The sequence below is a fragment of the Calidris pugnax genome, unplaced genomic scaffold (genome assembly GCF_001431845.1).
Source record: "Calidris pugnax isolate Ruff unplaced genomic scaffold, ASM143184v1 scaffold206, whole genome shotgun sequence".
Classification (NCBI taxonomy): Eukaryota; Metazoa; Chordata; class Aves; order Charadriiformes; family Scolopacidae; genus Calidris; species Calidris pugnax.
In genome coordinates, this window is record NW_015090957.1 from 2,356,025 (window position 1) to 2,372,597 (window position 16,573).

General features: G+C 37.8%; 1 protein-coding gene across 5 annotated transcripts in view; it reads left to right on the forward strand.

The window, feature by feature from the left end:
* PITPNC1 (phosphatidylinositol transfer protein, cytoplasmic 1) overlaps window positions 1-16,573 on the forward strand; it is an 82,710-nt gene that overhangs the window by 47,613 nt on the left and 18,524 nt on the right. For all 5 annotated transcript variants that reach the window (XM_014952240.1, XM_014952239.1, XM_014952237.1 and 2 more), the window contains exons 5-6: window positions 3,901-3,972; window positions 14,297-14,392. In XM_014952240.1, the coding sequence (XP_014807726.1) occupies window positions 3,901-3,972; window positions 14,297-14,392 (168 nt within the window). The remainder of the gene's footprint in view (window positions 1-3,900; window positions 3,973-14,296; window positions 14,393-16,573) is intronic.

Genomic DNA, 16,573 nt, shown 5'->3' on the forward strand with positions numbered 1-16,573 from the left:
TTTTAGTGAATTTCAGTTTTCATTTGCGGTCACTTCATGTTACCATTTTTAATTACATTCAAATTACATTGTTATGGTCCTCGCCTTTGTAATGAATACACAGGGAGGTTGACTTTTGATAGCTTTGTGCAAAGAATTACTTTCTGCTCTCTAATGAGGTGGCTTGAGGTAAATGGCACTTACAATTTTTCTTCTATAATACACTGAAGATCCTTAGTCTTTTCTTAATGTTTCTTTTTTGAAATACCAGACTAAAAGATCTCTTTTTTTTTTTTTTTTTTTTTTAAACCATGTTGTGGGTCACAGGAAACAACAACTAGATTCAAGCAGGGGCTTGCTGAGCTGCTAACGCAGCCTGAGTTCCATGTCTGAGATGGCTGCATGTCAAAGTACCATGAGCTGAGTCATTGCTAGTAAACTCAAGACAGTGGTTGAAAATAGCAGATATTTTTTCATAGAACATAAAAGGGGAATCTGGCATTTGACTTTATTCACAATTTCCTCTAAAACTGTAGCCATATTTCAGATCAACAGCAGAAAGGATTTTCATATTTGTACTTTTATCCTCTGCTATGTCTGGAACTGTGACCTAACAGCAACTGTTTTGATAAAGAAAAATGGTTTTGTGTGTTCAAAAATGTACTCCATCCAATAACTTCTGAATCCCTATAGTTAGATCATACATAAAGATACTTTAGTCAGAACCAGAGATATGGAACTGATTTGGTTAAGGATGTTAGCTTTGTATTAGCTGTGAATGTGGAAGATGCTGCAATGAAGTTCCTTCTGTCAACGGATTTTTCAAACCTGACACTGGGACCATGAGAGCAGCCCAGTTCCTGTGGTAGACTCTGCTACTGCTTAAAAGAACTGAGACAACTGCACTACCTGGAGCCGCTGAGGTCAGCACAGTCAGGGCCCTTTCCACAGCCACTGAAGTTTCCAACAAACCACTAGACTCAGACTGTAGAACTTAAGAGTTTGCAAACTCACAAAGATCTCAGCTAGATGCTCCATCTACTCAAACATTATAGGCTTGGCAACCCTTCCAATAGAGATAGATCATTACTATCATTTTGTTTTTATCAATTACTAGATTTTGTTTAGGGGGTGTTGATTTTGTTTCATTATGTAACAAAGAAAATTAAATTTTGGTCCTGAAATCAAGGGGGCAGATACTCAACATGTACTAACGTGTGAGTAAAACATGGCCTAGAGCAGTAACCTTGAAATATGCAGACACACAATATGCTAGAAAACTGTTTTCCTAATACCTGTTATAAACAATTAGTACATGGTAAATAGCATGGCTTACATCTGTACCGTTTTCAGTGGAAATGATTCTAAAAGCTATTACCCAGAGCAGTGCAGTACCAGTTGTTACTGCCTTCAGTTGGCAGCACTAGTAACGGCTGATAAACAAGCTCCTCCTTGGCAGGCTCCTCCTGGTCCCTGGGGGCTGCTTTCCCAGGGGGTGCCCGCATGGTTGCTGTCAGCTCTGCACACCTGGATTGGGGCCCCTGTAGTTACACATCTTTCTAAAATACAAGGCTGCCATATACTACATTTTTGAGACCAATAACCCATGTTTTTACCACCGTAGCACTAATGTAGTTATTTTCCAAATGCTCTAAAATCTGTGCAGTAGATGTCTGTTGTTAGGTTGTACTTTTTTTTTTTTTTTTTTTTTTTTTAAATCTGCTTTTCATGATCCACCTCCAGTAGTAATTTACTTTTCAACACTCCGTGTTCTCCCACAAACACGGAAACCAACTAGAATGTTGGTTTATGCTTTTTGAATATGAATCCTCTGAGTGACATCAAACATTGTTTTAGAACATGCTGGTGTCCCTGCGCCTCCTGGGTCATTCCCTGTTTTCGGTAATATCCTATTGATAACTTTTCTTGCTCTAGAAACATTTGAATATAGAATTCTGTTAATCAACCCCTTTTATTCATCTCTTCTTCCAGTGAATACAGTTCAAGGATGTTCATTCCACCTTTTGGTTAATTTAGGAGATAAAAATTACAACCATAAGACAAACCTTGGCTTTTTTTTTTAAACAAGTTATTCTGTAGTGCCTACTGTTTGCTAATGCTTCTGTTTGCAGATGCCTTTGGGTGTCTGCCAGAATAGGAGCAACATATTGAGATATGTGGTGAAACCTCAATTGGGAGAATATCTGGATTTCTTTGGTGTTGATTTGTGTTACAAGATCCCTGGTTCTGACAGACCGCTTATAAATATTGTATATGTTCAACATAGGAAATGTTTAATTGCCCACAGACCCTGGGTAATAGGAGCCAGCAGATCTCCCGCTGAACTCACCCCATCCTGCACTCACATGCTGCTGATATTTTTTTCCTTTTTTTGCCTCCCACGTTCCCACTCAATGAAGACGTTGCATAGCTGAAAGCTAGTCACAGTTCAGATTGGACTGAAATTCATAAATGTGCTACTCCACAGAAATCTGTAATAAAAGGCAAAACATTTATAAGATCTGAGGAGAAGCTTGTGCAGTCTAAGCATCTGCAGCACCAACATTTTATATGGGAGCATTTATTATGTTACTGGGAGACAGTTTGGCCAGAAGCTTTCCAGGGCACCAGAACCTTATTCTGGCAAAACTCTCACTCATTTTTTCAAAAAAGATTGATTCTAGATGTGCTCATTGAATACTAGATATCCTGTGACCAGAGGAAGATTGAACAATGACTTGTGGGGCGATATCCATGGAATTGGGAAATACTTTCTGCAGTCTCAAAGGAGCTGGCTTCTCATTTCAATTTTGTTGCACTGCAGCTGGCCTTCTAAGTAACCTCTTTTCTTAGTCATAGCCTCTCCCTTAGAAGAAGTCTCTGAATTTTATCAAGTCCAAACTTGGACCGACAACAATGTGAACACTAAGGCATCATAAAGTCCTCATTGTATAACCTGTATGTACAGCACAGGAAATACCCCCAGTCTTTACAAAAGCGCTGTGCCAAGAGGGTATGAGTGATGCATCACACAAGGAACTAGCATTTTGGTTTCACTGGAAGTTAATGCAAGAAACAACTTGATGACTAATAGTAACGACACTGAAGGAGCATCCTTCAGAGGCTGTAAGACAGCTACTCATCTGGCTATCTGAAAAGCTGATTCAAAATAAAAACTGTGAAATGCTAAAGAAAATATATTTGAAATATTTTTTCCACTGGAATTATGTTGCCTAGTAATCTCGGTAAGACAAGTAAGTTAAGCAATCCACAGAAAAATAAATTTATTCCCATGTAAAATGCAGAAATATTATCTTTAATAGAAAAGCAGTTGTGCATTCTTAATTTTCTTGCATTATTATCTAAAGATTGATTTGGGTTTAGTAAAAGGAATTTCCCAGCACCTCATAATCCATCTTAATTTCATTAATAGGAAATTATGCTAAAATTCAGTTCTCACTGAAAATTTAAAAAAGCCCTCACACATGAAAGCATTATTGTCTGTTTGGATAGCACCTGCAGCTACTGGAGTCTCCTTGGATTATTTCATATGGGGCAAATTCATGGTGACGAATATCTAGTTGATTTTGAGATCTTCATAAACTAAATTTATAACAAGACATTAATGACATTAGTACTCTTACACAGAGTGAGCATGACAACTATTGTATCTATTTATTTCAGAGTACTTACATCAATTTATTTATATCTTCATTATAGTATTCAACTTTCAGATAGAATCTCTACATCCCTCCAGAAACATAAAAACCTTTGCTCATATGTGCTGTGTACATTCGCTCTTTTCCTGAAGTAATCTGAAAAAAAAAATAAGAAAGGTGATAGCAACCAGGATGTACTGAGTATGTTAGCTGCAAAGCTGGGCATATTTTTTATGTCAAACATATTTTTCTTCTGTTGCAGTGTTCATTTTTGCCTAAATTCTCCATTCACATAGAGACAAAATATGAGGACAACAAAGGAAGCAATGACAGTGTAAGTATGATGGCATTTGCAGAATTTCATTTAATCCCTGTAGTTAATGATGGTCTGTATCAGGGGGCTGTAGCCCTTTCGGGCTTGGAAAAGGCCTGATGGGGCTCAAGTGTTTGAACCTGCTTGGTGTCCTGTTCCTCAGCAGCTTGTCAGCCTGCAGAGTGGCCACCTCCTGAGCACCATGGGATGAACAATTCATGCACCCAACTTCCCTTCCGCATCTCACAATCTGCTAGTTACCTCTCTAAACAACACAATTTACATATATGAATTTAGTCTACATGAACATTTATGGAAAGTAAAGAAAAGATTATTCTTTTTATTTTATTTTTTTGTGTAATTGTATTCCACTTGATCTGTTCCACTTTATTCTCTCTGAGCATAAGGGGATGAATTCAAAGGAGCTGGTGGGAAGAGCAAACAGGAAACTAAACAATAGCCAGAGATGAGAGATCTCAGTAAACAACTCCAAGAGAACAATGGCTGGACTAGTGAGGTGATTCTTTTGGCAATCACTTACCAAAAGTTACAAAGTTCTCAGAGTTAGAGCTTGGAGATGAAAAGGATAATTAGCTATGCAAAGGAAGGGTGGGAGTGAGAGCCAGCAGCTACGGATGAAGAGACGCTCAGGAGCAGAAGGCAGGAGGTTGGTCAGAAGTTGTGTCCCTGGTAGGAGCAGAGCAGTCACACAGCTTGCAATAAAAGACTAATGTTAGATAAACCCAAGCGTGTAAAGATTCAACCCATGGATAAATGCACAAATAGGTTTCTCTATGTTTCAATTTTTAATGCTTTAAACAGTCGTTTGTTGCAAACTTACGAGAAAAAGTTTCTTACAGGTGGGAAATACAGGTTAAAATGTCTGGAAAATTGATCTGTGACACAGAGACCTAATGAAGGAGTGCTTAAACTCATTCTTACGAAGGACAAAGGTAGTAAAGCAGATTTTAAGGGGTCTGAGAAGCAGAGGCTTTCGGTTTCCAGGGCTTGTCCCTCTTGCAGCCTTGTTAAGGTTAAGGTATTCTGTTTTCCAGATGGAAGGTACATTTCCTTAAGCGCCTTGGGCCTGCGTGTTAATAAGGCTGACAGTTGTTGAGCTGCTTATGGCAGAATAATTACATGTAAAAGAACAAGGTATAATTTTGAATAACAGTTTTGGCATACACTCTTTCCCAATGGGAACATGACAGAGATCATGTATTGGCCACCAGATACCAATAACTTCCAATCACTGCTCCTCTAAGCCAGATCCAGATTGGTGAGAGAGGAAAATAGAAGTGTATTACATTAGCAACTACATGAGTATTATGTAATTTATGCACTTCTTAATGTTCACTTCTGCTTTTTGGCAGCGCTTTAATTCAGAGCAAGCCCACACTTTGGTTTCGGGAGGGTGCAGACTAGTTTTCTGGTACATTCTAATGTCAGCAGTGAGAAGACACATTCTGTACTGATTCCTAACAGAGGAAGAACTGAAGCTATTTAAGCAGTGAATTTTCAATTTTTTTTTTCTGTGTGTCAGCTTTGTGGCTGAAATACTATGAATCAAGCCCTGAATAGTACCCAAGCAGTGAATGTCAGATGAAAGTAACACAGAGGTAGGATACTCAGCTGATGTAAATCAAAGAATCTCTACTCTGCTTGAATCCAGCTCTTCAAATGTATTTTTTACTGGAGTGCCAGTGGGGTAATATTATATTACCTTTATATTGAGGTACCTGAGTCACAGACTAGGCAAGTGTTTACCAAAATTAGGAGATTTAGTTGACCTTTACTTGAACTGAGGAGGAAAAAGAGAGGGTGAATGAGGGCTGCCTTCCAGCCTGAATTCCCTTGATTTTGTAATTCTGACAGTTGTGCTATTGGCTCATATGAACACAATAAACCAATGGAAGATCTACATTTTTTGCTGTTGATCCAGTGCCATCGATCTGGTGATAGAGAGGTTTCTGAGACAGCACTGAACTGCTGGAAAGTTAGTAAATATGGAGAGACCTCAGTGAGCCTGTGGAAAAAATTCTGTTAATCCAAACGCCTCAGAACTGGGGCCGAGAGTCAGTCTTGTTGCTGCTACTCAATGGGTAGGCTTAAACCTCTTTTAATAAAATGTGAAGTGTAAATTCTCCTTCGTATCAGACAGGAATAGATTAAGTTTCACAGTTGCCCAGTCAGAAAACAGGAAACATAGCATCCATTTCTATAGATTTCCATAGACACACTATGTTTTTCTTCATTGCAACTATCAACTTTGGCTGATGAAGAAATAATTAATCCACAAAAAAAAAAACTTCCGTAAATTTTGCAGTTGTAATGCAAAATACTCTGAATTAATATTACAGTAATGAGAGTAATGATGCATGTCTGGTTTTAACTCAACCATTTGTAGATATATTTTTTAAGACCATACAAGTTTTTTGAAATCTTTGAAACTCTGGTCTATTCTTTATTTCCATGGTATCTAATAAAGTAGATATTGATTGTAAAGAGCAATAATTAAATATAAGGATACTAAAGCTAATTCCATTGACTAGTGGAAGAAAGCAATATAAATGCTTTTGGGTTCCTGTTGTCATTTAGCAGGCTGGTGTATTATTAGAATTATTTTATTTAATATGTTGCACTGTCTGGTAAAACTCTGCTTAATTACTGCAATGGATCTTAATGCAAAAGTCTTCATTTTTCTTCCCAACTGTCATGATAGAAGTAACTAGTGAAAGATAATGATATCTACATTGGAAATTGATTTTATTACATCTTAGACTTTGTCATAATTTTAACCTATTTTAAATGTGCTTTAAACACTATTGTTCCAATCTGTTAAAGTTTGCACTTGATTTGCACAAATATAAATGCTGCCAGAAAGACCAATGGACCATAAACCCCTTTATTTAGATAAAACACTAATGAAGTATGTGTAGATGGTGGTAGTGCAGTACCAAAAATCCATCCCGTTGTGATTTCTGGTGCTACAGTGCAGCTGATTTTGCTGTGTTGCATCTAGATGTTCACGTGGCAGCTCTCTTCTTAGAAAAACAGTCAGTGTTGGATGAACGTGTTAGTACATCAAATATTGTCACTGCCACCTTGCAGCTTTGTAGCTTCATTAATAGTGTTAGAAACTAGACTAGTGTTAGAAACTAGACTCAGGCCATTCATTGTTTCTTCTACAGGTCTTTTAAGTAAGTTCTTAGTAAACTTCTTAGTTAAAAGAGAAATTTTATTTTTATTTTACTTTTATTTTAAAGTACAAAATGGAATTTCTAAAAATTAGAATGGCTTGTAAAATGTAAATGACATTGTAGGTGGTATCTGTAAGTGCATGAAAATGTTGCTTCCCTCTTGCATCTTCAGCTGCTTACGTAAGTCAAGTGGGAGCTGCAGGGGAGAGGGAGGTGCAGGTGCCACAACAGAGAGCTTCAGCGAGCGCACACCAGCCAGAAAAGTGCATATTAATCACTCACTGCACACTTTTTTCCCAGAAGAAAAGTTAGCAATTAGGGAATTTGAATGTAGATGTACAAAGTCTATATTTTGAATAGTAAACCCCTATGTTAAATACAAGAGCATTCTTAAGGTTATCTAATTAATGAAACAGTCAGAAATCACAGGCAGGAGTTCTGTAAGTTACTGCTTGTTTGTGGATAAATTAGTCTGTGGTTTTCATGAGCAGACTTTGTTAACCTCTTTTAACAGGCTATTGATTAGTCAGTATTTATGTCACATAAGGCTAATTTTATTCTAGATGGTCTCAGTTTTCTCTCCAGCTCTATTATAATTTCCCTGTACACAACAGACATACATGTTGTTTATTTTTAGTGTTCGTGGGGAATGCACCAACCTAGGCTTTCTGCAGATAAGAGAGGATCCACCACATGGCTCGAGCAGATACTGTAATCAATGCACAGTGATCTCGTGCACTGTGGCTCCGTGTCAGTTCTTACATGCCACAGGCTGGTCCTGCTGAAAATTTCTAAAAGATATCTATAGCTGAAGGTAAAGCAAAGGCAAAGTGAAGGCAGACACTGTTCAAGCAAATCACTGAGTCACAGAGACATTTCCATTTGTGGAAAGGAAGGTGTGGAGTAAAGATTTCAAGTTAGAGTTATATTTCAAGGTGACAAATTATGGGCATCATTGGGCACGTTTTTGTGAGCATATGTCTCAGTAATGCTCATAAAGTCATCACAGTACAGCACTAATTCTTTGTCAATCAAGAGAAAAATAGATTATCAATGTTTCTTGCCTTTCAAAGATAATATAGAGTAGAAAATGTGTGTCTCAGAATGACCATTTGCCAAATGAAAATAAGGGGTAGTTCTGTAGTCCATATAGTTATAAATTAACACCAGTATCACATGACATTAATAGTTTGAGCACACTGAAACCAGCCAGCGAACAGCAGGTATTATTTGATGGGCAACGTATCTAAACTGCAGTGCCATCATTTAAAGTTACAAAATCCTTTCCTGACATTGAGTTCTAATTCTGCAGCCCTACAAGTAACAGAGTATTCAGTATTGGAACATTCATTATACTTCATCCTTAATGGATATTTCTCAAGTGTTGGTTGTGAAATGTTTGATTAAAGTACAATAAAGGTTAGGTACGAGCAGCTAAGAAGCAAAGCTGTTTCTGGTTTTAATCTCTTTAAAGTGTTTTTTTTTCCCCTATTTTTGTCTCCTATCTTAGTAACGTGGAACTGGGTTGTAACAAACTTCAATATAGCACATGTAAATTAATGTAAATTCACTATTTAAGGAAACTGCTGTGAAATACTGATTTCAGCTGCAATAGATTCAGCTGTGTCCTGGCTTAGTCTCACTGCACTACAGGATATTGTTCTGTACGTTGTCTAAAGGGTTGCTGGGGATCACTGCAAAATATATCAAAATCAAAGCCAGGGTCACTTTAAGGGATCATTTTATTTGCACCAGAACCTTTTCTGTACGATGATATTGAGTATCTTGTCTCCTGTATAATCCAGGCAGAAATACTGGCAAAGAAGCAAAGAGGTTAGCTTAAAATTCCTTCTGTGTGAAGAGCTCTCTTTTTGTTGAACGTAACTCCAAATAGTGTGTACCAAGCACATATGGCTATTGCAGAACATAAGATAAGGCTGGTACTGACAGAGAGTGTGAACAAGTAATGTGCTTGTGCCTCTACTTTGTTATTTTTCTAAATGAACTACTGAAGTCAGTTAGTAAATCTAGCACTTGAAATAGATGTGACTTTGAAAAAACTAATCCAAGTAAATATTATTGACAGTGGTCTTGGAAGCACAGCTACTTCGACACAATTACATAAAAATACGTTTCTCTGTTCAGAAAGTACAAATCTATTTTATAAGAGATGGAATAACAGAGGAGTCATGACATGGAGATAAAAAGGAGGAGGGAGCAAGGCTGCAGATGAATATGGAACTGCCTTTGTGCCTTCCCCTCTGGGACAGACTGATATTCCCATGGCGTTCGGGGAGCCAAATTTACTGCTCTCAGGGAGAGATTCAACCTTTTTCCACAGGAGAATTGCTCCCAATTATCTGTGTCCACATATATAGTTTTAGCCAGTGAACAGGTTGAAATTGGTCAATCCCTGTAATCTCTGCCCAGGTAAATCTCAAAAGTAAATTAGCAAACTTGGGGGTATCTGAGGTTGGAACGTGACTTGTAGAAAAGTTACACACTCCATTCGCCATGGATGAAAACAAACAAACAAACAAAAAACCCAAACAACCAACAAAAAAGTAAAAGCCTATTCTTGCAGTCCTTACTGCAGTTATACCTCTGGCTTTCACACACTGCGAAATCTAGATTTAAACCATCCTGCAGCTGATGGATGTATATGTATTCTACTCACTGAAAGCGCTCATCATCATACAAATTGCTCAATACTGGCAAGTTGCAAAGCTAGACTACATTTCAGAAATGGGAGAAAATACAGAGAAAACCCCAAAGCGTCAGTGAAATATCAGTATTTGAATTAAAAAAGGAGCTTATATGTTGCAATTATGCATCTAAGCTTGGGGACTCTTCCAGCTGCATACTGTATTTTTTCCATTTTCTTGAAGCTCAGTGACAGTGAATGAAGCAATATAATAGTGAGAAAGGCAGAGATAAATTTAATTTCAAATTCTAGTGTTTAAAGTTATTTTTGTCCTGCTGTTCTTGCCATAGCCTGCCTATCACACTAAGGGGTCATCTTGAGATGTCCGGCTACTGCGAAGTCAAGATATTAAGTTTGTTGGGATGTTTTGGTGACAGGGCGGGGAAAATGGGGAGGCAGAGAGGGAAGAACAACATTTTCAGGCATAGACATTAACTCAAAGAAGGATTTTAATAGAAGAGGAAATTTGATTTATAGCAGAAATTCTCATCTCAATAAATGACATTTCCACATGGTGTGTTGAACAATGTGGTCATTTTGGCTGCAGTCTGTATTTAGGCACAGGCGTCTAGTTACTTAGCACAGGGGATAATAATTATGTTTGCTACCATTTTAACCTGACTGTAATTAATCTAGGAGTGCTCTGCTGTTTTGGAAAGAAAGTCTTGTGGCTCTTACCCATTTCATTTCTCTGCCTTAGCTGCATTTCTCAGCACAGGCTGATAATCTGCATGTAGCATAACAAGTAAGAAAAACCAATCTTCTCTCACCCAGAGCCTCACAAGGGATGGAAAATATAGCGTCCAGAAAAAAACACACCCATCCACCCATCTTCAAACGTGTTTGTTTATAGTATTGAATTTTCTATATAGGTTGCCTTATCACTTTCATCTCTAACCACTTGTCTTTATTTTTAACTTGACCAGTTATTTGGCTGTTTCCACAGGAAATGCTGTGTCCTGTCTGCATTAGTATTAGCTGTAATTAGCTGCCTTACTGCAGCTGCAGACCACAAGCTTCTTGTATCGACACTGGTTTAAAAATCCATTTTGCAGTAAAGACGAACAGCTTTCCAGCTGGTGATCCCTTGAATATGTTCTTTGCTCTCAAAGAAAGAAAAAAAAAACATCACAAGAGAGACTTGTATATTAGAAACAAAACCAAACCAACCAAGCAGAGGTCTGACCAGAGGAGTCCCCGCAGTGGAGACGGAGGGGGCTTTTGCCAGGGTGGGTGCAATCAGTGCATTCAGTGGAGTCTGGCTGGGTACCGCGGACATCCAGACCAGGTTAGCTGCAGTGACTTGCCATAAAAGATACACTTTGATTTCGCTATGTGTGAATGAAGTTGAAGCCAGCAACATAGCCTTAAGAGAGAATAGAAAGAAGAAAAATGGGGAAGCAGCTTGTAGAAAAAAAGGTATTAAATTAGTTGTTGATTTACCATTGTCTCATAACCTGACTTTCTGTTCTGGCTCTGTCTACAAGGAAAAGAGAAGTCACCAGCAAAGGATGTGGTAGGATATGCCATTGTAGGGAATGAGGAAAATGAAAGAAAGAAATTTAAATACACCAGCACTTATATTTCTGCAGATCCTGTGTAATCTTTCTTTCCTGAGGTACTAGAGTCAGAGTTTTTTTTGGAAAATTTTCACCAAAAGAAACTATTGACAGTTGAAAAGATGACACAATTAAAACCTTTCTTCCACTTTTTTTCTAAATAATGATGAGTTTTCTTTACTCTTAGAAAGTGGCAGTCTATAAATGCTGCAAAAAAACTATCACAACCTGCCACCAAAACAAAACCCAAAACCCACAGCAAACAGGACACTTCAGACTGAATGTTACTGTTTTTCATTTGTGTATTTCAATCTCTATTAATTACTTGGCTTCCAAATGTAAAGCCTGTCCAGTTCTTTCCAATATAATATTTAATACCCTGCCTTCAACATCATCTTCTTAAGGATACAGATTGTTCTCACCATTCATTTTCTGCACATTTGCAAATACAGTTGCACAGATTGGGAGCCTTATGCTTCTTTCCGTGGCCTTTAATCTCTTCCTTTAAAACTTTTAAATTTCTCTGGCCTCTTTGATCACAAAAGCAATAAACCCATCCTCCCTACAGGTTTTAAGGCAATCCCAGATTATGTGGTGAGGGGAGGCAATAAGAGAATTAGAGCTAAGCAAGAAATCAATCTTGTTCTCTAATGACTTCTCAATTTCTCCTGCTGATAGAATGAGAAGATTAAATCTCTATCTGCAAATCTTTCTGAGGAAAATCTGAGAGGGGGAAAAGCATAAATGATTAGACAAGAGCTTCGGCCAGCAAAGGGAAGAGAGAATGTCATTTCACAAACTTCTGGAATGGGGGAAATGGTCAGAGAGAGCCTCAGCAGCAAAAATCACAAAGTTGAAATGGTTGAAATTTCCTCCTGGCTTGACAGATTGGCAAAGGCATTTGTCATCCCTGCTTCTGTCAAAGCACTTTAAGGAGAGAAAAAGAATTTACAACTGTATTGCTTAGAGGTGCAATATGTGGATCCAGCCTGTGACAGCACAGGGCACATATCTTCAGATAAGATACTGGGTAATAGTCCCCATTTAGGTCCTTGCAAACGTGCAGAGATATACACGGGCTTGAATTTATTAGGCTTGTACTTAAACTGTGTACTGATTCAGAGCCCCAGTTTACCTGGTAATGTCCCTTTAAGAGAAATCTCCATTATTTTATTTAAAGCTCAGAGATTATGGTGAAATGCATCTTGTTCCAGAAATAGTTCAACTGATTTCATCAAGGGACTGCTCTGTGTATCTGAATTTGTTTGGGAAAAAAAGCAAGTGAGGAAGCTTATAAAAAGTGACCTATAGTACATATATATAAAACATAACAATTATTTTTTTAAAATGTACCTCATTTCAAAGAAAGAGTACTACAGGGGAAGGACCTCTCAGCTCGAATTTGTTCAACTAATCAACATAATTTTTTGTAAAGCAAGGATTGTAGAAGGAAAAGAAGCACAGAAATAAAACCAGCCTGGAGGTTCCCTTTGTTCTGTTCTGCGGCTTCAGCCCGGTTAATGTTTAGGATCCAGTTCAGTCAGCATCCAGTGTTGCTCATTGTATTCCAATCCTGTTAACTACCAAGACTAGTTACAATTGTAGAGGCAAACTTCAGCTTTTCATTTATTTGAATTATGATTTCTCGAGCAGAGTACTTACCAGTTTGTTCTTTGTAGTCCATTGCTTTCTTTGAATGCTTTACACAGGCAGCCGCATTTCTTTCAAAAATAATAAAGTAGCATTCTTGTTACTGAATAATTGCTGGCATTTCACATTTTTAACTGTTCCTCTAGGATAAAATGAAATGAAATTAACAGAGAGTTCACTACATTTATTAAAAAAAAAAAATAAAAATTATGCTTCCTGGAAACCTCAGCTATAGAACATTGTGCCCCAAAGGAAAAAAGACATCGTTGGCTCATTGCTGCTCTTGACAGTGTATGCACAGCTTCCCTGCATTCTGTGGCACTGATTCATGATAGCCTTTTAGCTAGTCCCTGTTTCCAAGCCCCAGAATCATGAGTAGAAATTTATTGCAGACAAAGCAGGAGTCACATGGGTCAGTAAGATGCCTAAATAATTAAATTATGGGCACAGGCACAGAAGTCTACTCGCTGCAGATGCAAATTACCCGTATTTTTAAAATACACCCGTCATTTCCCTTGCATAGAACAAGAGACTTAGTGTTCAAAACCAGGTCCTAAAGGATTAAAATGAAAATAAGCTTTAGGTGTGCACAAATGGTTAGTGGAAGTTTCCAGCCCCCACTGAGGGCAGTTCAACCAAAATTTTGGTTCTTGGTATAAGAGCAGCTCCACCTGACCAGCTCCCGTGACACACCTGCATGTCATTGTTGTCCCTAGAGGGAGAGGATTAGAAACATCCAGAGTCCAGCTTTTTTTACAGTGTGGTGGAATCTAGTTCAAAGATTAGAGAATTCAATAAAAACCAGTTCTACTTGTTGACTTTACTGTTTGTGACCAAAGTCTCCATTCCAAAAAATGCTAGGAAGAAGAGTGGTGTGAGCAGTAAGTGCTGAACAGGGTGTGTTACATTTAACAGGCCGCTGTCTCTTCCTTTGCCATATGGATTGTTCCCAAAAGAGTCTGTGGCGTAATTCATTTAAACTGATGTTAATCTTGCTTAGGAACACCTACTTATACATGATCCTGAGGACACTCATTTCCTTCCCTCTGGTGTCCACAGTAAGTTAGAGAATGGGACTGTGTCCCTGCAGAAACGTCAGTCTCACATCAGAAGCTGTTTGGGCGCAATCGTAAAATGATATTATCATTGAAAATGGCTTGTAACCATTATTCCAGGGGGATTTTATACGGGTATTGCTCTGTTACAGTGTTGATTTTCTGTCACTCTTGCAGATATTTGACAAAGAAGCGAAAGATCTGGAGCGAGAAGTCTGCTTTATCGATATTGCCAGTGATGAGATTCCTGAGCGCTATTACAAAGAATCAGAGGTAAGAGACAACTTGATTGTGAAATGGTGCAGAAGGGAAGGTGGAATGCTACAGGAAAGCCTTGAGAGGAATCAAAACAGTTTTATTGTTGTATGAAATCTTGCTGGTCAGTAGTATTTGAAAAGCTTTCAGTTAGAGGGCAAGCAGATAGCAACCTCTCTGTCTAGATTGCCTAACACTTCCTTTTGCAGATGAGTCCTCCAACCTTTTGAAAGGCTTTCCCAGCCTTATCAGAACATACCCTCTGCCATACCTTTGATATTCAGCTGAATTCATTCAAAGAAGAAAAGGACTTTTCTTGAATCACAAAGCTCGGCTGTTTGCAGGTTTGAGCAGTTTTAAACATTACTGTGGTCCTCATCTGCGTCCCGCCCCAACTAATAAGTCACACAAAGTGTCTCAGCCCAGGCAAAGGGCAAAGGTGCTGCAGTGAGAACAGGGGTGACGCACAGTTGCTTAGGGGGAAACCATGACACAAGACCAAGAGAGACTGAAGCATTCTACATACTGCAGGAAACCTGCCAAAAAGCATCAATGGTAGCAGACACAGTAACTCTCTTAAAATTCCCTTGAAAATTGCTCCCATGTATATTTGATAGTGTACGTCTCTGAAGAGAATGTTTCTTTGAGGTCAGTGCAATTCCCTGCTTTGAAATCTGCAGCCCCTGGGCAACTGAGGTCTCAATGTTTTAACCTCAGACAAGAAAAAATATTCACAAGAAGTAGCTAAAGAGGAGTGATCAGATCCATGCTTGGATTTAATTTTGGAGATACGATTTGCCTCTGGAGCCAAGTATATATTTATAATTGGCAATGAGCATGGCAGCTGTTTGACTATACAAAATGAGACTATATAATCATTTTTAGGACAGAAAATGAAGACTTGCCAATGAACATATTTCTATACCATAGGAGACATGATTTTCAGACTCAAAAAGTCAGGTACTTGTTACCTTCCATTTAAAGATCCTATTTCACATTTTATGTATGAGTTATAAAACAAAATTGGGTCTACAGTAGAATGAAAAGTAATTTTATTAGTTTCCTTGGATAATGAAACCCATCTGTTATGTACAAAAATTATATAACACCTCGTGAAACAGCTTATTGGTCCCATCATCTTCTCTGTACTCCAAGATCTTCTGGTTCCATTTAGGAATGGCTGATGCCATTGAATGGGTCAGCATTTGGCTATGTTTTAAAGAAATCATTTGCAATTTTTCATCTCAGTGCATGCACTTTTAGAAACTGTAAACACAAAGGTAACATCCAGCTTTTCAGCTTTACTTCCCATTCTTAATAGCCAACTATTAAGCATAATTTCCATATTTACAGTATAGAAAAACAGTCTCAAGTTAAGTGAGAAAATAATTTCAGAGTCTTTGTGTTGTTATTTAAAAGACAAATCTAGAGATCTCATTCCAAGCAAAATGGAATTTTATGTGGGTTTAAACAACAAAAATAACCCAGCACCTTTTATTTTTTCTGTACTGATGGATGATTTCTATTTTGGCTACCAAATTCTATTTCAGAATTCATATAAAATAATAACACCTTAGCAATTAACTGTGCACATACTGTAATTGATATTGAATTATTAACAGTTGAATTCAGTATCTTCCAAAGTTTACAAATTATGGGGGCATTATGCTACCATATGATGAATATGAAGCCAAATTCCCATTTCTGATGACGTCTCTTACATAATTTAGGGACTATAAAAGACTTCTGTAAATGTAATTTCCATCTGTTTTCAATCACAACAGCATAAAAATGTAACTCTATATAAATGAGAAACAGTCTGTGTTTTCCAAATAATAGTTTCAGAGATAACTGAAAACCATTTACTGTAACCTTTAGAAAGGTATTTTAATTACACTAATAACAACAATTTAGCAGCTTTTAGATCATTTAGTCTGAATTGCTACAAAGTTTAAAGATTAAAAGTGAAGCACAATCCTCAGGATTTAAGAATTAGATCCCAAAGGATAAGTGGTCTGACTACTGTCCAGAAAGACTGATGAGAATGGGTTTAACTTCAGGCATGTTGGTAATAGCTTCATTTCAGTGGATCTCTCACATCCTTAAAAATTAAGCAAGTTCTGTGGCAGGGTCAGCCTACTTAGCAGGTCCTAGATATGAGTTTTAAATTTATTTTACATACTGATGAAAGTGCATCCC